This window comes from Gobius niger (assembly GCF_951799975.1).
Source record: "Gobius niger genome assembly, chromosome: 10".
Taxonomy (NCBI): Eukaryota; Metazoa; Chordata; class Actinopteri; order Gobiiformes; family Gobiidae; genus Gobius; species Gobius niger.
The window spans coordinates 19,531,273-19,556,592 of NC_136861.1; the positions used below are offsets into that span (position 1 = coordinate 19,531,273).

At 41.5% G+C, this 25,320-nt stretch overlaps 1 protein-coding gene across 1 annotated transcript in view; it reads right to left on the minus strand.

The window, feature by feature from the left end:
• Positions 1 to 24,667, minus strand: part of olfm2a (olfactomedin 2a) — a 68,346-nt gene extending 43,679 nt beyond the window's left edge. Inside the window, exon 1 of the mRNA XM_079564495.1 lies at positions 24,330 to 24,667. Coding sequence (XP_079420621.1) covers positions 24,330 to 24,386 — 57 coding nt within the window. The 5' untranslated portion in view covers positions 24,387 to 24,667. The remainder of the gene's footprint in view (positions 1 to 24,329) is intronic.
• Positions 24,668 to 25,320: the final 653 nt, after the last annotated feature.

Sequence of the window (25,320 nt, forward strand, 5' to 3'; positions counted from 1 at the left end):
TTGTGAATGTCTCAGGTGTTTCTGCAAAATATCTTGACAAACTTTGATGATTGATGATGTCCAGAACCTGAGGCAACAAAACAGCCCCACACCATGATTCTCCTGCACCAGACTTCACAGTGGTGATAGGGTTTTGATGTTGGTGTGCTGTTCTACTTTTCCTCCACACATGATGGCGTGTGTCCTGCCCAAACTATTTAACTTTGGGTTAATCAGTCCATGGAATATTTTGCAAGTATGCAGTGAAGCATGAAGCATGTTTTGCAGAAAAACTTGCGACATTGACAACAGCATGGAATAAGTAAGTGAGCCCTTGTATTAAATAACTGGCTGACCCTTCTTTTGTAGCAATAAATGCTTTTCTGTAATTGCAGATTAGATGCTCACCACAATCTTGGACCATTCCTCTCTCCAAAACAGCTGCATTTCATTGAGATTCCTGGGTTCACTTAATTTTCCCTCCCTGTCCTGTGAATGTTTACATGTTACGGCCAATAAAAATATGATAACATGTAAATGTTTGGGTGGTTTTAGTTTAAGCAGACACTGTTTATTCCTTCTTATGATTTTGACCAATTTAGGCAGAAATGTGAGAAATGCCAAAGTGTTCACATACATTTTCCTCCCACTGTATATTGCCCAGCACTTTTTGGCACAACAAAAAATAAGTATTTTTTTTCTCAATCTGCACTAACCTTTTCGGTATGATAACACTGCACAACACAATCCTAAGAATTATAAAAGTCTTTCTAACAAGGAAATTTTGACATGAAATGGTAATCTACAATAGGTCTCTAAGCGGGCCTCGTTCATTGGTTAGAAACCTCCCCTGTTACCCACATGAGCATTCGTATTCAGATTGATTGTCACTGATTGCCCCCTTGATTACAATCCACATAGTCAATGGGATACACGTCTTTTCCCTCGGGCTTTTGTGTCGTATATGCTGGAATATCAGACGGCTCAATCACTTACATTTTGGGGTGTTGCACAGTCGACTTGGGGCTAAAGAAAAGCCTTGATCATCGCCAATGGTTCAGAGCGCCACAGAAGGGCAATCAGCTGCCACGTTGCATCCTGGGTAACAGCACGGATCATCCTTGTCCCGAACCGATGCCAACAGTTGCCATCTGAATACTACCCCGCATGCCACTTCCTGCCTCAAAATGCGCCCAGATGAATTGCCCGCCCACTTCTCATTCGTGCACAATTACTATGATAACTTCCTGGCTTATGCAGCACAACCACCTGATTACAAAAAAATAACAATTTCCCACAAAGCAACTGAGGCGTTCTGACCTTTTCTACCATCCATCTAATAAACCTTCTCTGTAGAAGCTATTCCTGTAAGTGAAATAATTACTGCTGCAAATTGGGAGCCCCCCCGGACCAGCGCAAACGTAGCCACGGCACAAAGAGGCTCCGCTAATTGAGCCTGCTGCTCGTGGCCACTATAGCCTCTTCTCAGAATGGCCTTCAACCGACTTGTGCTGTCAGCAGGAAGCTTCTCATTTGTGATGCTAACTTTCCTATAGACGACTGCAGGACTCTAATGCTTTCCAATTGAATGTTAAAGCAGTTCAGACTGATGTTAGCGTGCTTCCCCGTGGTTTAAATGATTCCAGCCTGAATTCAAAGCAAGTTACAGCTGTAATGAGAGGTAAAGGGTTCGCGCCCTTGGTTTGTGTTTTTTTTCACAATGTACTTTAAAGATGAGGGTCTATTTGCAGGCATCTGAGACTCTGATGCGTCCTCAGTCAGTTCATTCAGGAGCTGACGAGCTGATCCAGTAATGCTGCAGTCAAATTTGAAAACCTGCTTAAAACTAATACAAAATCTGCCTTTGAGAAAATACTTAACTTGTGCATACACATTTCAGGCCGAGTCTGGAGACCTGTTTCGACACCACTGAGTTCCAATGAGGTAACAGGTTGAATCACCAATAACAACAAACTATGGTACTGTCTGTATTGAAAAAAAACTATATATACTTACGTGGATACTTTATGTGACAAAAAAACAACAATATTTAAAGCAGAACTAAGTAACTCCTTACTGGAGGTGTCGTAGCATGTTTCATCTTTTTTTTACTCATTAATTGTCCGTGAGAGTAAATACTACACTGACAGAAAAGAGAAAGGGAGAGAGGGATATTGTACATTGTGCCACAACTCAATGACACAATGGAGATCACTTTTTTCACTCACACTTGGCTGTAAATACTGCTAAAGTGAAGCTAGCCCGCCGTTAGCTTTGCCCGTTAGCCTGTTAGCTTCTTCTTTGTGATTCTATTAGTGTGTATTGCGCCTCCGACCCGGTGCAGGGAAAGTTGCAAGTGTGGTTTTCTGGCCAGAGACACCAGGGGGAGATCATCATCCCATTAACGCTTGTATTACCCCCAGAACAACTACGAAAAGGATTTATTAAGGTAAACAAGTTACTTAGTTCTTTAAATAGTACAAACAGAAATCACAGAGACATCCAAGAAACGGTACAGACTTCTAGTGGGTCAACAGGTAAAGCACTAAAGGTTGTTCATCATAGGAGAGAGATTAAGGGTGGATTCTCTCGTTTCCTCTCATTCTGCGGATGTGTGAGCAGTGAGAATGTTCTATGACAGCAGGGAGCAACTGTGCGGAGATCCCTTTTTGTAGACACACCTCACTCTTGTGTTTCACTCCGATTTTTATAAATGAACTCGAAGCCCGAACGCAACACTTAACACACCTAATTTCATCAATGTATAAAACAAACTGGATTATCACAGATGTTTGCCAAAGAAGGAAAAGGCAGTTTATGCTTTCATCTTGACACACGGCAGCATCTATTCACACAAATACAAAGGCTACTTGCATAGTGCTTGATTGAAAAGCAGATCTGCTCAGTGCAGTGTTGTTCCCACCAGAAGAACATGTCCCGCTGTCCGTGAAAACCTGTCCAACCACTCAAAACAGGGAAGGATCGAGTTGTTGTGAAATGGCATGTGGTTTTTAGAGGAAATGTTTTCTGCTATTAATTGACATTGTAATATAACTGTTGTGACTGGCTCGATATCACACTCCCAGGAGAAATGAAGAAGAAGACGGGCACAAGGTTATACCCCTGCTTTCGAAAATAAGAGTGTATATCGAGCAAAACCGGGCTATGTTACCGCCACTTTCCTCGTAAATTCTTGTTGGCCGCGTTAATTAACAGCGGCACACAATGGCCACTGCTCATCATCTGGCACAGTGCATATTTATGAAGGGCCAGAGTGATTTTTGCACGTATCCTCTCAGTGCGCACTCACCAAAGCCCCATTCGTGTCATGTCTGCAGGTCATTATGTGCGGAAAGGCTGTAACGTTTAATTAGAGAGACATTATTAGAACAACGCAGCCCCACTGAGCAGAAGGGCAGAGAAGTCCCAAAACTGCCCCTAACTCGATAATACATTTACACATTCAAAGTTATGGGATAATGTGGTTAGGAAGGCAATGAGGCAAACAAATTAGTGTGGGTCATTATGGGGGGTTTGGAGGCCAGGTGGAAAGTGTATGAAGTTACTAATACGGCGGCACGGTAGTGCAGCTAGAAGGTCCGGGTTTGATTCCCACCTGCACGGGGGCTTTCTGTGTGGAGTTTGCATGTTCTCCCCGTGTCTGCGAAGGTTTCCTCCGGGCACTCCGGTTTTCCCCTACCACTAAAAACATGTACAATAGGCCAGGATGAATGATGTGTGTGAGTGAATGTATGGTGGTGATCAGAGGGTCCGTTGGCGCAGACGTGTGTAGTCACGAAAGCGCTTCTGACAGTCTCCCCCAGGGGAAACTGAAGCTACAACCGTAGCTTTCCACCACCGAGTATGGAGTGAATGTACAACTGTCTCATGTAAAGCGCTTTGTGACTATGTCTGTGAAAGGCGCTATATAAATAAAGATCTTCTAATACAACAAACTCCGCCATAAGTACCGACTTAAATCAGAACAAAGAAGTTACACAAGAGCTAATTTAAGGATTTAAGGTGGTCAAATCTGTTGTCTAACAAGCTAAACAAACTGGAAGTTTTATCAAGCTTTAACCAATGCTTTGCCAGGACTGCACAGTGGCGACTAGGGAAATGATCCATGGTAATTAACGGGAAGTAACGGGAATGTATGGGAATTAATGCAAATTAAGAAGGTTTCTTCTTTACAGACGGCTATAAACTGAAGCATTAGCATTTGATCCTAGTTCTACACTGAAGTATTGAATAAATACATTGTTTTTGCGATGTGGGGTGACAGTGGCACAGTTGGTATGAGAGTGTGAATGGTTGACTGCAGCTCTGTGTCAGACACAGGCTATTGATCTCTGTCTGCCATTTTATAAAACTTTGTCCCACCTCTCATTAGAAAGAGAATTAAGTGTGTGTTTTGGGTAGTTGTGTTACCTGACGATATGGTCCTCACACTTTTTGTATGACTCCAGGGTGTGATTCAAATCCATGTTTTATGGTTCAAAAACGTTAATGGGTAGGTAATAGTTCACCAATTGTTTACTCAACCAAAAAAAACATTTTGACAGTTAGTAATTTTTTTGTTAAAGAGACTAGATGCAAGTTGGTCATTTTATGCTCACTACTGCCACCTCAAGTCTTATGCGTAACTGCAGGTTCTATTTTAAGCTTGTGCATGACAGCAATTCGGACCGAAATAACAACTTTCTGAGTGACAGTGCAGAATTTTAGAGGCAGTTGTGGTGAATAGGTTTGGGCTCATTCTACACATTAGGACATGGCTGGAAACTCTGTATAGTTTCCTTTAAAGTTCCATTGAATTTCTTGGGAAAATGTCCAGAAATTTAATGGGAATTTTCCGCCCCTTTGCAACCCTAGTGGCGAGTAGCAACCAGGACAAAGTTGGACAAAACTGGTATTGCTGGGTTTCAAGTGACATCACAGCGTTCTAAAGGCCTATAATATTATATAGAGGTAAAATGATCTTGTTTTTGAGGACTTTTTTAGTTTTGTGCAGTCAATGATATTACTGATTATTTCTGTAATTCATACATTTTCTTTTTAGATGACGTGTGAAAGTGTAATGCAGTTAATAGGAAAAACTGGCTCCAGCCCCCCTCTGGGTCCAGTGACATCATCACATTCTAGAACCTGAAAACAACCAATTAAAGCACAAAAAATGTCAAGACAAGTTTTCAAGTTTAAAATCTGGAGGACAGAACTAACAATAACAAGTAAAGCCGTTCTTGTACAGATACACATTTCACTTCTGATCTCCAGACCAGAATGACTTCACACATTTCACTGTCATCATTACCACGATTTGAGTCACTGGCCAAATATACAATTCAAACAAATAGCCGCGTGTTAGCTTTTGCCTGTACCATCCCGCTGCAGTAATGCATCAGCTTGGTTGCGCTGCGTAAAGCCCCCTGATCCACTCGGTGATTACACAAACAACAAGACGGAAAAATATCAACAAAGTGGAGAAAATGAGCCGAGCGAGGACAAACGTGGGGTCTGCGCGTTGAATATTTTAAAGGCGGTAATGCCGGGCGCAGATGAGAAGTGACGGGGGGCGGGGGTAGAGAAGGATCGGGCAGACCTTAATGATGTGGAGTGGCCGCACAGGCTGGTGCCGCTCCACAGGGGGCTGCGCTGGATCATCAGGCTCAATCTCACAGCCAGAGATGGACCGCTCTACACCGCAGCAATATTAACGCTATACTCGATCTGGGGACAAGGCCACTAGCAATGCCTCAATACTATACCCTCCCTAAGAGCCCGTATAGTGGTGGATAAGAAGCATACGGAGGAATTTTCCTTTTGTTTATGACTTATTCAGGCTTTTGAAACAAATGTTAGACACCTTAGCCTTGGCAGTTTTGTAGTATGTAACTTAAAATGATGCATGCCCACGACTTAAGAAGTTATGAAGCATCACTATTATATAAACGGCAACAGAGGGCACACAAACCCGCTCTGCTGCTGTGGTGAAAAGCGTAAAACAAATGTGGTAATCTTGGATGAAGTTGTGTTAAGCTGCATTATGCAATAACTATAAATGTAGCCTAATAAAATGTTAAATTCATTGTGTAATAAAGTGGCATTTTCTAATAAATTCTTTCAACTAATTTTGTCATAAAAATGTATCGCTGCACACTATCAAGCAGTTAGTTAAATACGTCATTCATCATTTATAAGACATTTACAGTTTACACACCACTGTTAACATGTAAGCATCTAAACTATGTCAAACTGGTGGCCAATCCAGCCAGCGAGAGGATTTAATCCAGCTTGTAGAGCACAAATTCCTGAGAAAAATAGTAAGTCTCTAGCCCATTCCTGTGCGGAGTTATGAATTTTTAAGGAATTAACCAGTATGCCACGAGGGGGCAGCGTAAATTTAAATAAAGGAAACAAATTCCACACGTGTCCAGCAGAGGGCACTGACATAATAAGAGATATAAACAACACATTTTAGCCACGTGGTAAATGGTAGGTCTGCCCGAGAGCAGCTGTGGCTACAATAGTAGCTTACCACCACCAAGTATGGAGTGAACGAATAGTGCAATGTAAAGCGTCTTTGAGTGTCCGGAATGGATAAGTTTAGGAAAACAGTTAGGGCAATGGGCATGATGTATAATTGAGTCTAAACTCACTCATTGACTGAGCAGCAAAGGTAATCATGAAAGCTTTGTAGAAATGAGGAGATAAGAATTTACAAATGCTGTAATAGTGCACAGTCATCATAAAGTGTTACCACACATTTTATTGCATTAAATAGAATTGGTTATTGCAAAATCGGAACATTACAAAATGCGAGACATTATTACACAATGTGGCTCTACGAGGTGTCTGAACTCTGTGACCGTGAGAAGCTCCTTTTCAATTCCGCGTGTAGCGTACAGTATGTCAGAATGTTGGCTGATGCTTTCAGTGCACAAGATATGCAGAAAGGAGATTTATTGGTGTAGTTAAAAGCTCAAAGAAGAAAAAAAGATTCCAATATAGTTTCTCCATTATCTCTGTGCTTACTGGGCCTGTCTATGTGAAACAAAAACTGGCACTGGAGTTAAATGTTCTCTCTGCACAAACGGACTACGCTCAAGGCTTTTTCTGACAATATAACATAAAAAAAGGTACTATTATTCAGATTTATGGGCACGACATTCAGCCATAGGAATAATATGGTAGATTTGTGGATCTAATTCCAAACAATCAACGATAAGCCTCAACATTTGTGACTTTTCTGCGTGAAGATTTCTTTCGAAAACTTAATCATCCACAGACCCCTGCCCTGTCTGCCACAAATGGACTGCTCTACAACACGGCAACACTCAAACGGTACTGAATCATGGGAACAAGGTCACTGGTAATGCCTTAATTCAGTGCACTCCAAGAAATTGCTTCTCATTCAGGTACACTATGTGAAGAGAACCTATACTGGATAAAGTTAAGTGCTTGTGATGTATTTATGTCATTGGCATGATAATATTACACTTGATATTGTGCTTTTTCATGCACTTTATATGGTGTTTACCACTAATACTATCTATGAGCTCAGCATCAGTGACTAAAAACTCTCGGACTCGATAGACAGAATAATATTTAATGAGAGCTGGGACAGTGACACATTCTGCCACCCACAGATTAAATCACTCATTTAAATTTTAATGAGCCTGACTCAAGGACCCACTTCTGCACAACATTTGTGTATGAATGTCCATTGTAAAAACCAGGGCTCAGGAGGAAAGAGGGACCCACTTTATAGATGTGGGAGTTCGACTGAACCAATTATTCAAATGATCTGTGACACTGTTCAGTTTTTCCGTTTATACTCTACCTTTATATTTGCTTTATTGTTAATGCAGCTCAAAAGTGAAATTTCTGTCAATTCTTTCTGTCTAAAGATAGATCAGAGCAGTTTTACACAGTGCAGATGCACAGATTGATATTCTAAGTTGGGAGTAAAAGTGCTTGTGTGGAGCGGAGAGTGGCTGGCTCCTGTTGGAGAGAGCACAGGGAGATGAGAGCTGGGCCTGAGAGGCCAGTGCCTGAGGCAGACGGCTTAAAGAGGAAGACCTCTGCTGAATACCTATTCATCACATCACCATTAGTGTGGTGGAAGCACTCAACAAGGGCCGCAGAAACAACACTGTTCACTGCATTAGGCTTCAGCACTAACACTGACTGCTGTGATGTCTGCGGATTACAAAAGACTTTGTGCTTTATTATAAGCATAAAGGAGATCTATTTCACATATAGTCCAATGAAGCTGTTATTGTCCTGAGAGGATTGGTGTTATCAGTGCTCATCTTTCCTGTCTCCCGTTGGAGCTCTTCATTTTGTTTTTGATTTTCTCTGTCGTCACCTCAGTCTCTCTCCTCCTGCTGCTGCCGCGTCTCGCCAAAGCTACAGGAAGCACATGTCACTGTTCTGTCCTGATCTTGCCTGTATTGATTAGACATTGTGAAGCTAATTAAAGACTATCTGAGAGGAGTGTCGGTGTCAGAGAGACACTAAGCCATAGTGAAGGAGCAATAGGCGTCTCATTATTATTCTGTCTTTTCCACCAAAAGCACAGACAATAGCACTCCTGGCACAGTCAGCCGTCTGCCTCTACTTAGATCACTGTCCTCAATCACCTTTTTGTTTTCCACTAACTCCACACTATTTTTCTATTTCTGTGTGCTGTCCTCTTCACATACAACTTATTTTAATCATCTCCGGGAGTGGCCTTTAGGAACCAGCAGACACAAAAGATACTTTCTTTTCCACCCATAGAAAACTAAAGGGGGTGAAGAACTGAGAAATTCAGCCATGAATGAGAACAAAGATTCCAGATTATAAATGAAGCGGATTGTGCTTTTTGTATTTTATTGTTAGTTTATACAAACACTGTGACTCTGCTTGGCAATCTGTATAAACTTGATTACAAATGCTTTTCTGCTCATGGTATCTGCATCTTAAATTTGATTTAAGCCACTCCTCAGGGTAAGTACTATCTCAACTAGTAATAAGGGGAAACTAAAGTTTTACTTTACTTATTTTCTTTCACTTCACTTTTTTTTTTTTTTACAAGACAGAACGCTTGAACTTGTGACCAGTGCCAAAGTGGGGCAATAAAATTAATGCCTGATCAAATCCTGATTCAATCTAATGTTAAACTGAAATATTGACACAGTGCTTTGTGATCAACAGGTGTACAGCCAATGTTATGGCAGAAACCGGTAATTGTTAACATTAACATTGTTTAATGTTAATGAAGCGGAAAGTATTTGTTTGTTGTCCAAACTGAGGTTTAATTTGACAGTATCAAACGAATAAATCCTAATATTATAGGCAGTACTTCTTTATCAGATTGAACATTGTGATTGATCTATATGTGGATTAGGCCTAAGCCAGGGTACTCACTCGAAGCTGTAGATGCTTCTACAGATGCAGATATAGATGTTTTTCCTCCTTTGTTTAAAGTATGCATGTTTGCGATAGAAAACACCAAATACATTCCCTAAACACTGTTGTAATGTCATGTATACTGCATTCTTCCCCACACTTTCAGACTAGGTTATGGCTACATATAGTTCCAGATATGCTGTCACGCTCCCCAGTGCATGTGCATGCATGTGAACTTATCCAATTCCCCTGGGTTTACAATCAAGCAGCATAATTCAATGTAAGCTGGTGTTCCTTGCACCGAAGCGTCTTGTTATCTCTCCTCTCTCCAACATGCAGTGTCTCTATCAAAGGCGTTCTCTACCTTGTTCACCGTGGGGCTGTGTGCTGCTCCTCCTGCCTGCTTGATATGCAGCCATGTCTGGGAGACTGACTGGAGCCTTAAGCCTCGGTGCAGGAGTGGCTGAGACTAGTCGCCCCCCTCATCAATGGGACCAGTGAGTGGCTGCGACAGTGCCACGCGGACAGCACATCCAGCTAAAGGCTTCCTGATGCTATTCGCTATTACCACCTTGCAGAGCACTCATCTTTCACTGCCCAAGAGTGAAAGGATTACAAATGCTTTCAACAAGGGAGGCATTGCTGCTACACTGTTTCTATATAGGAAGGTGAGGATTGCGTAAAAATAATAGCTTGGTGATAAGGGAGAGGGAATTAAGTATTGCCCGGCGAGCCGCCTGTCTTACACCGTGTTTCTCTACAGAGTTAGATAGTCCGGTACTCAAGCCATTGATAATAATATATATATTTTTAAAGGACTGGGGCCAAGACTCGACCCCATGATGTGAGCCCAAACAGTGTTCCACATACATGCAGCAGCCCACTGGGCCTTTGAGGTGCAATTATTATTTCCAGATGGAGGTAATTATAGAAAATACAATAGAAAAAAGAAAGGCCTGTTCATTTTCTTTGTATGAACGAGTATGAATGAGACAGCCGTGGACAATTTCACTATTCAGTTCCATGGTAAAAAAGAAGCCTTGAAAAACCTTGGAGCCTCCAGTGGTTGTTTTATTCCAAAACAATTGGTCAGTCTGGTAGGTCTGGCCAGAATTGTTTCTAGCACATGTGAAGCACATACTGTGAATCGAATTACGTTACTCTCAAACTGCAAAAAGACTAAAGATGATTAAAGAAGAATATCACGTGTACAGAATATGGGGCATTACAGGAAAGCAAGAGGAGAGTTTGGCTTTGTCTGTGTAGAATACATATGCAGTCTAGTGGCCAGCTGGGCTACCCAGAGTTCAGGAACAGGCTATACAAAACATATTCCAAAAGGAGGATTTAAAAGAGCTTCAATAGCCAAAACAATATGTATAATAATCAAAAGTGTGAAACAGCTCAACTGCCTAGCTGACAGCATGTGTGTGTTGAATACATCTAATATATCTCCACTTCCACCATCTTCAAATCCAAACTGGTTTGCCATTGAACTGGGAATTTGTTGTGACTATGACACAGATCTGAGCCCTACAATTCAATGAATTTGGGTGAACAATAAAAGTGAAAATCATTTAGCCATAACGGGACTGCACTTTTTAATTCCATGCCGGTGTAAAAGGCTGTGTAATAGATTGTTATTCTTCTTTAATGAAATACTTTAGACTATTGACCCAGCGATAAATGCACACCATGCTCATTTGCTATTAATAACTGAAAATGATCAGCCATTATTTTAGTCTCAGATGATGAGTCTTAACTTTCATTTAGAAAAGATTCCTATCAACTTCTTTAACTGGGTTGAGATTTATGGTGGAACTGGAAGCATCAAACATGAACTCCCTGGCTGTCTGAAGGAAATCCGATTTCCCCGGAGTGTGGTTTGTTGTCCGGGTTATGTGACACCGAGCAGGTAGAGGCACAATCTCGCTCTGCTGTTAGCCCGCACATATAATGCTTTCTCCAGATATGAGTGTTGTGATAAAATGGGAGGAGAGCAGCGTTGAAGTAGCAGCCTGCCCAATCTTCTTCAGTCTTATGAAAGCTTTTGTATCAGCACAGGAACGAAGAGGAGCTCTAGGCGCCACACAGCCATATTTATATTCCAATCTTCTACACAGAAACCCACATTGCCAGGCTCATAAAAGATTCATTGAGCAGGGGGAAAGCAAGGTCGTACAGAAAACTGGTCAGGAGGTGCCTTACCGCAATGCAAAAAAACGCAGATGGACTTAGCGGGGGGAAAAACGCTGGGCAGGTCCCTGGGTAGCGGTATCCAGGGAGAGGAGAGGTGTGATTTTAGCCTTATTAGCGGTGGCAGGGTCTGACAGTCTGATCCAAACTAGTCGCCCTCTAATTGGCATCTGTCACTCAGCACGACTGCCGATACCCCCACCAGTGAATCGATCCCATGCATGTTGGGGCCTCATTGTGGGTGACATTGCTGACATGTTTGAAAATGAGTGGGCAAAGGTGGAAAGGTGAAGGTAGAGAGAATATGTCTGGGTCTGAGTCTCATCTGTTGGTCTTTAGTCACTCCCTAAGCCTTCATAGAGACATGGTTTAGTCTTATTACAAATCTGGTTTATCCTTTGTTCAGGCCTAATATAATCTTGGTATAGTTTTCTTCATCTCACATTGACTGTATGAATTGCCATTAGGTTAAGTGTATCTTGTGCCTGTAGAGATAAGGATCATAAAACAAATGTTGATGCAGGATCTTACATGTTTCTGGCAAGCAGACATCAGCGGCCAAACAGAAATGATTGGCAAAACTGTTTTAAAAAGTAAACAAAAAGAGCCATGGGTTTACTAAACACACAACTGTCAGAATACTTGCATCATCATTGATTTGCGTGTGACATCGCAACATTCTTAAGTGGAGGGCAGCTAAAAGATAAGATAAGATAAGATGATACTTTATTGATCTAAAAATTCCATGGGGGTAGCTATGGTTATTGTCAAAATGCAGATTTATAGTCGTAGTTTATCTATTATAGAAAACGCTATCTCAATGGCCGCCGCCTGGGCGCCGCCATGTTTATTTCCCATACCGACTTTGAAGCTAAGCAGGGACGGGCCTGGTTAGGACTGGGCTGGGAGACCGTTTGGGAACACCAGGAAGCCTGGCGACAGTACTGAGTGTGTGCGTGGTTGGTGCTGCCGTGCGTGTGCGCGCATCAAAACAGGGCGGTGTGTGCGTACGTGTGTGCGCGCGCGCGCGTGTGCGTGTGTGTGTGTGTGTGTGTGTGCGTGCGCGCGTGTATGTGTGCGCGCGCATCCAACCCGGGCGATGTGTGTCATTGTCACTCACCGCTAACCTGCAGACGCTCCGCACAGGTACAGTTACATCCTCCAAAACACATCTGCGTGTCTTTGTTTAAGTCTCTCCTGCAGTGACCGAGGCTGTGGTTCATTTTACATCCAGGGCTGCGTAATGTTAGAGACGCAGACAAATGCGTAACATCCAATCCTGCCCATATACGTCTCCAAAGCTTTGTCTCCGAAAAAACAGTACACGCTAAACATTGCCCAAAACCTGCTCAAACACGAGCCTCTAATCAAACGTGCTGCTCCGACTGATTTATCCTCCGTGTGCGTAAAAGCGAAAATGAAACCACTTAACGAGCGCATGGCCTGCACTGCGTAGTTTTTTTTTCTTTTTTTTACTTTGCTGCTGTACCATTTGTTTTCTATTTTGCTTTCACGTATTGTGAGCCCAGAGGTACATTTTATTCTAAAGCAGCTTTGAACGCATTACCAATTTTATTGTAAGGTTATAAATACTGTCTAACAACGATCATTAGGCTATTTCATTTCAAAACCTACTCATTATTTTTTTGATTGTACACTACCGTGATGCACCAAACCACGGTCCTGCACCGTGAACCAAACCGTTAGAGCTGAACCCCTAATATTTATCCATAATTATTCCACTGTCTCTTGAATTCTATTCCCTGAGTTTAGCGAAAATATTGTCGATGTAGTTTATAAGAAAGGAGCACGGGTGCATCAAACACTGCAATTGCAGTTTGTTTGACATTTTTTTTAGCATTCATTATTTTACTCATTTGTAGTGGCCACAGTTTTTGGAATGGGTTGGGAACCACTGGTCTACAGCTGAACTGTGTGACGGGTTGGACATTTCTTTGTAATCACTCATAATCTCAGAATATCAAATGTGGAGACTAGCGAGGCCCGGCCGAAGGCCGGGTCTCAGCTAGTTGCTAATGTCTCTGTAATTCTCTGTAATCCTTGTGACAATTCACATGAAACAAAATTCTCACAAAGTTCAGAGTCATCTCTTCCGGCACATATGAACTATGGTTGTATTATTTCCTCACAAGGGTGTCCAAAAGTGATGACAATATTCAAAAACATGTGTGTGATGTTGGTCAGTAGAAAGGACTATCAGCCATAAGAATAATGTAAATCCAACTGTCAAATCATGATCAGGAAAAACATTTGGACTTTTTTCTTTGAAAATGTATTTCAAAACTGTTTCTCTCCCATAGAGTTGTATGGGCTCCTGCCCTCCAACTGAAATACAATTCTATAAATGGTAAATGGTACGTCCATATAGCACCTTTCTACCTACCTTAGGCACTCAAAGCGCTTTACATCCAGGAAACACTCTCATTCATACACCAGTGTAAACAAACACTAAAGCCGTCGTTCTACATAGCGAAACTCGGCCGTGCGCGGCACAATCTACGTGCACGTATCGACTCTACCCCACACACACTTCTGTTTCCACCACACATTTGTTGTGTGCTATACCCCCACGAGGAGCAAGTTGTACAGATCATCATTAAAAGTTTTGTAAGCCGCGATGAGAACAAATGTGGACAAATGCTGCTTCTGATGGGACTTATGGAATCATTCAGAGGTGCCAAGCTGTATTAAAACAGAAAAGAAAACCGCTAAATACAACTATGAAGGTAAGCTACACGCAGATGTTATGCTATCATCAGCTAAAGCTGCGCAAACAGTGGCTAAAAGCTAATATCGGCAAAATCCCTGTTTAGAACAGCCGTATGATGTTGTTAAATATTAAATCCATATGACCTGTGTGTTAATAGTGAGGGCTGTCCAATCAGAGGTCAGAGTCTGTTAACGTCACATCAGACACGGACTAGCGTGCTTTGGGAAACAGCCAGAGGTCGGTCCCAAAACCTATACCTGGTCAGACCAGTTTGGCCCTGGCCTTTGTTATGGAAAAGCTCGACAAAGTGGGTGAAAGAGCCATACGGCCGACATGCGCCTGTATATGGAAGAGGAGCTTAAGGCGGGTGAAGTGTCTTGCCCAAGGACACAATGACAGCTATTCCCCCTGTGGGATTCTATAACGTGACAACCTATTATACTATATGGGGTATGACAAAATCCAAATCTGTATCATTCGGAATGCTTTTTCATTGTGAGATTAATAACAGATTATCTTATTTTATCTTAAGTGTGTACCGTTTTATTTTACAGTAGAAAAACATATTGCTGCTTAGAAGTCAAACAAGTTTTGTTACCTCTGTATGCTGGTGAAGTATAAAGGGGTCAGGACTGAGACGATGGCCTGTGTGTGTTGTTGGTGCTGTCAGGAGAAATGTCACTGTTGCTTAGAGTCACTGACTGAAACCTCTGGGAGGCCTGCACCCTCCAGCACACTCAGAGAGGCAGAGGAGCAGGCAAACGCGATACAGGAGTGATATTATACCACCAGCCGAGGCGAGCACCACCCTGCTCTAAAGCACCGACATCACGCAGACTGCCAACAACTCAAAGATTTCTTTTGTTTGTCATCATCAGTGCAGACGTTATTAGTAGAAGATGACTTAACTATTTTGCTGCACATTAATGTAGTGTATTCATGTTTTTTAATACATAAGATATCAATAAACACTGCACATAGAAATAAGTTCTTAAGCCGTCATCTGAGCTGTGTTCGGGACGCGCTGCCTCTCATGTCAGAAGCTTTGACAGCGACTAATGATCTTCTATAGCACCAGGCCGATTATGCACCGATCCAGTAGGGAGGAGCCTTTGTGTGTACAAACCATATCTATTCTAAAAAGCCACTCTCATCTAGTTCAACTGCGTCTACAGTATAGTGAGTGATCAGTATCATTTATCGCACGCTGGCAAAAAAACACGCACCAGGTGACTGTTGAATAATTGCAGTTGCTGAAAGAAATGACAATGATCTAAACAGTAAAAATGCAGGCAAATATCATCAAAGTGAGACGAGAAAAGTCTGACGAAGCGAGATCACAGCTGGTTGCATTTGCCGACAACCTAATGTAAGCAGTACGACGAGCAAAAAGGTCTAAATAGAGGGTGCTACTTCAAATGTTTTGTAAAAGTGACACAACTGACTCAATGAGGTTGAAGAAAGAATCAATTATTCACTTCCTGTGTGAAAAGTAATGCTCTCACGAGGAGTGGTTAGGGCTGCTGAAAATGTCATGAACTGCACTAAGTATGCGATTATTTCTTTTAAAAAAACATCAACAAAAACACACCTGCTCAAGTGCTGCACAATATGAGAAAAAAAAATCAGATATTAGATAACTGTCTTGAATAGTATGCTAATCTTATTAATGCGATATTTTATCAAGCTATTTCAGCAAAGCATGTTTCATTAAGTGTAAACAAAAGTGAAACTAAATATAGACTTTTGTGTTTTTATTTAAGGCTGTGTTGGCAAATAATGTGTAAATCTCAGATGGAAAACCTCAGTGATTTTGCAATATTTTATGGCTTCTTGCATCTACGGTCATTTTGCGCTGCCCTAACCCGCACATTCACGGTTCATCCTTTGGGTACAAAAACGCAGGAGGCCAATGTGAATAAGCCTAAAGTCTGACTGGATAATCGTGGACGGTAATGGTCAGTTTAGGACAGCGGGCCTTGGGGGTTACGCGGCTAAACAACATAGGTCATTTAGAGAGCTCGCATCCCCTCAGCTGTTCTTGGTCAGTCTGTATTAATGAGCGGCCAGAGTGGACGTGAACTCGGAGAGAAGGTTACAAGACTTTTACAGTTGACTTTTGTGCCCTCAATTTGGGTCAGTTAGCCCTTAAGTCCTAACAGACCCTCCCAAATAAATTATATCTGTGTTGTCATTATTTTTTGAAGGAAATGTGAGAGTTGTTGTATTCTATGTCAGAAGAGCATTGGCCGAAAACCCTTTTTTAATGTTTTTTTTTAAATTTATTGTTATTTATATTTTTATTCCAATAGCATCCAAGGAGGGTAAACAACAGTCGCAGCCTGGTCTTTGGAAAACAATTTGACTTTGAGCCTCTGTTCTGGTGAATTTGGTCCTTTTTCTGCTTGCTGTAGTTGGAGTTTTCACCCACTGAGCTATTTCCAGTTTGCATATTTTACCATCTTAAGCATTAACCCTCAGTATTCGTAATAATTTTGTTGTGTTGGCTGGGAAAGTGTATGTAAATGAGCACAAAGTCAAAGGATGGAATCACATCAGAGTGTAGTGTTGTGGCAATCACACAAATTCAATTAGTCACAAGGACCAGGTCACGATTAGATATTTATTGTCATATTGTCCAGCCCTAACATAAAAAATAATGATAATAGTACTTCATGTTTTAAATCTTAATTGGGTATTATTTTCCAAAATCCTGCAGCTGTCATCACTGGCTGCTAAAAGGCAAAACGGAGAAGTGTCCAGATAGCAGAGGTGCAGTTTTTTTTTTTTTTACTACTGTACCTATTTCTGGGTCACTCTCTAAATGTGGTGTTCATGACTCACGCTGATGTACTGTATATTAGCCTGTAATGATGGCAGCCGGGGGCCCAGGGTGAAATAGTGACTGTGGCTTCAGCGACGCAGCATCCATGTAGATAGGGCATGAAAACAGACTGGTCCGGGTGGTAATAGGTAACAGATGGGGGGCCTGGACAGAGGAGCATGTTGGGTCATTGGCCTGATCAGTGCAATGCTGTCGTTACATCCCCCTCTGCAGTAGAAAGCGTGTGTCCAAGTTATAACACCTGCTATAACAGACATAATTAATACCTAATTGGTAGCGGAGGCGCTTTGCGTACTGGCATATTCAAAACGAGGCTGTCTGGACTGAGAAAACACAAAGAAGCACCACCACGTAATGCTGAAACAGACTGCATATGCAGGATTCCTCAAAACTAAGGATGTACCGATCCGATACTGGTATCGAATATTGCAGCCGATATTGGGAAAAAAAATGCAATATTGGATATCAGCTACAAACATCCAATACAGAAGCGATACTAGTTTTTGCTATTAAAGGGTTTAAAAATGTTAATTATGTATTTTCCTCCCCTTATACGTTCCAGCAATGCCCTAATGTGTAGAATGAGCCCAGACCTGTTCACCACAACTGCCTCTAAAATCCTGCACTGTCACTCAAAAAGTTGTTACTTCAGGTTCAAATTACCGTCATGCACAAGCTTCATATAGAAGGTGCAGTTACACGTATGACCAGAGGTGGCAGTAGGAGTATAAAATGGACAACTACATCTAGTCCCTTTAACGCCTTTAAAAACACAACTTTTACCACCTAAATCTAGGTGAATATGGGCATGCTGTATATCATTGTAAAGCTAAGGACAATTCAATTGCAAAAAGCTGGATTGGTGCATCTCTACTCAAAACATATATGAATGAAACAAAACACATTTTTTCATGAGGGAAAACATTAAAACATGGTTTAAAACGCATATAAAAGTTGATACTAGGTCTTCTACAAGTAATTTAGCAGTGCCCTCTAGTTGTTCGTATCTGGAAAAAAGTACTTTAGATCTGTGTCGGGGGAAAAAATGATTTGAGCAGCAGAAGAATAGCACATATAGCTGCAGAAACAAACTTTGATTTGCCTTGAACCAAGGGATTCATTTTTAGAAGTTCACTGTGATGTTGTTGCAGTCTCCCCTCTCATAAACCGACTTTGTGTTTGCTTATGCGAAAATGTTATCGATGCCGCATTGTGCGAAATCCGCCTATAACACAGGCTCTGCTCATCTCCAAAATGTTTTCTTCAACCCAAGGACAGAATTGAGGCAAGCTGCATCCTGCATACAGATCATCGTCACGTTTGTTTTAATAGATTAATCGTGCACGTGCAGGAGGAGAAAAGCGCCCAATCGCGTGAGACCAATTCAAGTCCTGAGATGAGGGAGTGAATTGTTACAAAGACTCCATATATCTCTGCTGTCCATCCTTTCTTCTTCAAGTATTTTTCATACAATGGATCTCCTTTCACACAATGTGCTATCATCATCAAGCACTCACCCACCCAAGCTTTCGTCTAATCAGTCATGACACAAGCACATACTATTCAATCTCCTCAAGCAGCACTGGATCCAACATAATACAACCTCATTATGTGTGGCTGATTGTCAAGCAGCACCTTTGTATATTAATGGGCTAGATGCTGCCACAGTGGCTAATGTAACTCACCCTCCCATCCCAAAAGGGCAATGACGGAGCAATGAGCATGACATGATGGGGGCATTCAGTTCTTCCAAATTGTTGATCCTTCAATGTAAAACACCAAGACCATAGCATGGTCTTGGTGTTTTCTCTATTACTGGTATCCTGATTCTCGGAGCACATGAGTTGACCTGATTTGGCGAATGCATTAGCTGCTACATTATTTTGCAACTTTTAGTTAGTCAAGACAGTTTCCACTCCACACAGCTGCAGCGCATCTTAAAAGCATCATAGAAATGGCTTGTTAATGGACAGCTGAACTTGTTTTCAAAATGTTACGCATAACCAGCCAGATGAGATGGACAAGAAGCAGGCAAAGCAAACAGACTGAATGAAGTTTAAAAACAAAGACAGACTCTGTACTGATGTGTAAAACTCTTCATCTATTGATGAATGTTTAACTGAGATTCAGATTGAGATTTATAGTATTAGCACATAAGGCATTGGCCCTCTCATTATATGACATGATTTATAATTCAATATTTGTCACTGTGACAAGCAGCAGACTTGCTGGAGAATCTGAAGGTGATTAGAACCGTGTGTGTTCCCATCACTGACAGATTTACACCAGCTCCTGCTGATCCTCATTTGTTGGACTCTAATACAGCTGCTTTGCTACTTGGCAAAACTTCTACCAAGTGCCCTTTTTCTATACAAAGAGACATTTACTGAGCACCAAAACTCACTTGTTTTTTACTTGTTGGCAAACAATGCTTTAAAATACAGTCAAAAACAAGCATAATACAGTATATATATACGTATATATGCTGTTGTAGGTGAAATTAAACCTTACAAGAGCTCACAATAAACAGCAAATATTGACTCTAAAGACCGAGCAATGGTGCTTATAGCTCGCGCTGCTCTCCTCACATTGGCCGGGCACGTGGAAGAGAGATTTTTGACCGAGGGTCACTGTCCATTAGGTGGACTTTCTAAAGCTGTCTGAGCTGGACTGCAGCCAAGCCAGCTGTTTGCTCTGCCTCCCCTGTGCTCACTCCTGCTGTGGCGCACATGTGGAAATACTTCAGCGCTCTGTCACAACATGCAAGTGTTAAAACATTTCTCTTAATCTAGCAGTATTTGAAAGCACTTTTATTGACATCCATAAAACACAAACAAATAAAGCCACACATTCATTTACTGCAATAGACCACTATATAATTAGCTCTTGCAAAAGCCTCCAAGTGCTAAATGATGTTTTAACAGCAACATGATTTACTAGTGCCCATTCCTGTAGTACTCTCCTTATCACCGTAAATCTCCCAGTGTGTTTCTCCTGCAGAATCACAGTGGTCCACATTGAGGGAGGAAACAAGAAGAGGGCTGTATAAGTCATTGTTTATTCTAATGCCAGTTTCTTGCACAAAGTCCTGTCTTTTCTTTGACATTGAAAAGCAATTAGGTTTCTTTTCAATCGGCACTCGGGGCTTTGAACACCAAAACAAAGAAAGTGTTCACCAACCCAGTATCTACCATGTCATAGGGGCCATAATGCCTTCTCCAAATTACTGTAGCTCTCCCTCACACAAGACAAGGCGGCTATCAGACCCAAATCTCCAGGGCACAAATATCTTCTTTAATTGTCCAGACAACTTTGGTTTAAAAAGTGTAGAAAGAAAATACATGTTTCTCTTTGTTTTGGGGCAGTTTGCTCTATTCATGTATAAACTTTCACTTGGAAACAAATAATTGCTTGATTTTCCACAATAATGGGTTTAATTCTTGCATTGCATACTGTTTCTCCATGGACGTATATGGGAAATAACAACTTTAAGGGCTATTTTCTCAAAATGCATATTTCTCACAATGTGGAGACAACATCTCTTGTTGCACCTGCACACTCTAAAAGAAAATTATATAACTATAACTATTTACACACTTTTTTCAAAAAGGATTTTTCAATAATTCTTAATTTTAATAGCTCGGCTAACTAAACTATCTGTGGTGCGCACTGAATGGGTGCTGCTGCCGGATGCTCTCTCATCGAATGCAATTTCTCCATCTGTGAGATCAATAAAGTACCATCTTATCTTATCTTATCTCTTAAAGAAGACATTAAAATTTCCACTGAAAAAAACGTGTATCTCATATATCAACAAAAAAAATGCATAAATTAAAACTTGCCACTGTCCTTTGCCCAGATTTGGTTTCTCAAATTATAGACAATTGTGCCTATTTTTACAAAAAATCAAATAAATGGGTAACATGTTGGTTCATCATGGATGACTTCATCCCTGAATTAAACGTCTAACTATGAATGTACATGAAAATCTTCATCGAGATCATGAGGATCACATAAGAATACCACGAATTCACTAAAATGGCAATGACATTTGTAGAAATTGTTTTTTCCACACAAAAATTCCAATTGAGGAAACAATCCAGAAGCAATTGCTTCTTCTTCAGGACTAAGGTGGTCTTTAACAGGTTAGTGCATCACTTTAGCTGAGGGGACATCATTTGCAAGTAGAAGAAGAAGAAGAAGATCTTTATTTATATAGCGCCTTTCACAGACATAGAGTCACAAAGCGCTTTACATGAGACAATTGTACATTGACTCCATACTCGGTGGTGGTAACTACTACTAAGTAGATTTGCAGATGAGTCATAATGTTCATGCATGATCCTCGTCATCATGATTGGTTGATAATTTTATTGTAATTTTAGTGAATTCATGGTATTCTTATGTGATCCTCATGATCATGATGAATCATTAAGATTTTCATGTATATTCATTACAGTAGGGATGAAGTCGTCCATGACCCATCATGTAATCATGTTTGTTCCTGAGAAGTCATGATTTAGTAATGCATGAATGTATCATGAAATCATGCATTAATTCATGCATAAGTTCATGAAAATCATGCATGAACTTGTGTACCATTATTATAAAATGTTACCAATAAATCTTATTGTAATAGACAACATTGAATTAAATAAAATTTGCAATACATTGCTCCTCATATACAGTATATGTCATAATCTACAGCAACATTAATTCACTTTTCACACAGTGCCCTCAACAGCACAAAAACACAATTTATATAGGCTATTTTTTCTGTTGGTCTGCTTCATATTTGAAGCTATGGCTGCCTGTCAGGAGCAGTGGGTGACTGCAGTGCAGCGGCCAAGAATCCATCTCCACATCTTGAGTAGGTTTGGTCAGGACTAGCTCATGTTTGGGTTTGATTGGGGAAACCAGAGCGCCAGGAGAAGATAGACACGGGAGAACATGTAAAGTCCACACAGAAATGTCCACATGGTCCAGAAATGGAACCCGGGACCTTCTCGCTGTGAGGAGACATGGCGCCAAGGAAGACAATGCTTTTAAACTTTTAATGAATATTGTAAAGGTGCCTGTAACATGCAGTATCACACTTATTTATGCATAGACAGAGTCTGTGCTGCTTTGCATGACTTGAGCACAAGTCTCACCATCAGACATCTGTGTCAAGGTCAGTGTAACTTCAGATCCAAAACACACTGGACCCTGGAGATAAAGACAGTTTAATAACAACATGCCACAACCCAACAACAGCTCTGTCTCATTATACCTGCCTAAATATTTCATAAACCAGTGTGCAACACCACAACACACAATGTCTCAACACATAAGTGGAGAGACTTTGCAGCAGAAATGAAAGAAGTCATCAATTCTTTATGTTTGCAGCGCAATCTTAGGCAGATGAGCCGCATCACATTTTCATTTAGTGCTCTAAATATTTTATGCAAACATTTGCAACAAACTGTCCCCGAAGGCCAATTACTATATGAGTCAAGTGGTTAGAGCTGTGACACAAGTCGTCATATTAATCCCTTTGACTTCATTCGTATTCGTGTTGGTGTGGCAATGGTCATTTTTTAGATGTATTTTTAAACATTTTAGTAGCTTTTTAGCTCATACAAACAAGTAATATTGTAATCACAGATTCACAGCATTAGCACAATACAACATACCTGTAATGTTATGGTTTACAATCTGACAAAATCATTCAGTGATGTGACTAAATGACATTTTTTATCTATTTTACTGCCATCCAGCAGCCAACATGTCAAAACAAATCTGAATTTAGTTCTGATTCAGTCCTAAATTTAGATCTGGTTTAGTCTTACATAAGTTTGGGCAACAGTAGTGACTCTAATGTTTTGTATCTGTTTATCAGTTAAATGCAAGCTTTTAAATTCTTTGAAATCCCCATATGGTATCCAGATTTTGACATTTGCGGGGGGGGGGGGTTTCGTGACTGTGGTCATGTTTATTGCATATTTCACCTCCGGTGTAGCCATCAGAGCTTATCCCACAGCCCTCTCCCGCATACACAGATTACACCACATCTTTAGCTGCTGTTTAAAGGGCAAAGCAGTGTCCATTCGTCCGACATGGTACATAAAACAGTCAGGCCTGAGATACATATTCAACATGACCTTTACTATTCCTGCATACCCCATCGTACTTCAAATATCTCAAGTGGAGCGAATTGTAAAATGACTTATTAAGTAAACAGACATGCTGAACATAATCAGAGCACGGTACCCTGAAGCTATGTTGTATAGGACCCAAGAGACTTGTCTGCACAGCCCTTGTATTCATCTCTTCTTCGTAAGTGCAATACTATGTTGTACCTTAAATTAATGACAAAATGATGCCAGGCCAAGGGAAATAGGAAAAGCAAGAGCTGTCCACGGTGCTTATGTGCACAGACTGTGGCTTTATAGTAACCAAGGCTCTGTCCGTGGTCCTGAATTGATCATTGCCAAAAAAAAAAAGAAAGAAAGAAAGAAAGGGCTATAGTCTTATGTCTATGGTGTTACTGATGTTTGCGCTGTGACACCCACACTGCCCCACTGACCGGGCTCACCTTACTTTACTTTTCAGTTTTATCTTTCTGGGTCAAATTTTTTTACCATCTTTCACTTCGGATTCGCAGCTGTCACGTCAAAAACCTCACATCAGCTTTTTATGTTTTACAACTGGCCACGCTGGCTATTTCCTGGGTCACGCGCACGCACGCACCCTACTTATGGTGCATCACATATAGACAACATTGCCATGCATTTATCAAGGAACCACACATTCGCGGCGACCGTCTCATTGCGCTCAGCGTTTTGTATGTGCACGAAGCAGTTCAGAGTAGCATCCCTGAAAAATGTTAGCACCCTGAGCAAAAAGCAATTTCATTTTGCACATATCAGTTAGTAGAGGCCAACTACTTACAATAGGGCGCCGATAATTGCAACAACCCTAACATGCGATAAGAACCAAACAATTTGTTGCCACTATTTGCCTGAATAAAAGGATCTTAGTATCGCGTAAACTTGCAGGCTTTGCTGTATTTGTTAGCAATACAGCAGCAAAGGTTGTTTTATTTTTCTCAGTTTTGAACACGCGTCAATCCTTTCTGACAAACGAGATAACTTTTCCACTGTCCACATTCATTCCGAGCATGCACCAGCCAGTCCTTACCTTGCAGGGCATGACAACTAACATCACAAGTAGAAACATGGCACTGAAGAGATGCATTCCGGTCGAAATGATAGCGTCCTTCGCTGGCACCGCACTTCCCTCGCAGTTTTTTCCTTTCCCCCCCCTTGTCCCTTTTTCACTGGGGCGGTTTCTTGGAACACAGAGGGATTTCTTCAACGCGGATGTGTCGGTGTCTGTGCGCCACCAACCGCATCACTGGGAAGCACGGCACTATCCTTCTGTGGCTCAGCGCAGCGAAAGGCGAACCGCGTGCACACACGGAGAAACATTCATAAGCTTCCCTTGCCCAAGTGGAGAGGGGGGAGAAATAAAGGAAGAGAGGGGGGGTGGGGGGAGAAAAGTCTGTGTGAGCGGCCGCGGGAGACGGAGAGAGACAAACGCCTATCCTGTAGGATAGCGGCAGGCAGCGCTGGTGGATAGGAGGAGAGCAGAGGGAGAGAGTCGCAGAGGTTGGCGAGGTGACTGCTGCTGCGCTTGCGAGGTGCAGACGCTAGGGGCAGCACGCCTGTGTGGATGATCCCAGGCTGGCAGAGCACGAGTGGCGCTGCTTTTTTCTTTTGCTTTCTTTCTTTCTTTCCTTTTTTTTATGCAACTCGCTCGCCTTTGCGCGTGCGTGCTGTCGGTGTGAACGTGCGCGTGGGAAAGACAAAATTAGCCTGACCACAAGTTATTGTCTTCTTTTTTTTTCTTCTTCTTCTTTCAACTTCCCTAAGCCAATTGTGCTCTGCGTTTAGACAATGTCCTCGCACTGTTAAGTCTGATTATGGCAGATGACTGTGGGTGCTGCGAAAGCCAGAGGATAATGGCTGTCAAATCTGTATTAATACCATCACTTCTGCATGACGCATATCCAATTAGAGGACGCCAAACAGAGGGATTCAATGGGGTTTAGGAGAATGATAGCTGGTCTTTTCTCCCCCATCATAATGCAAATAAGCAACAGGCTCGGATAACAACTATTTGATGGTTT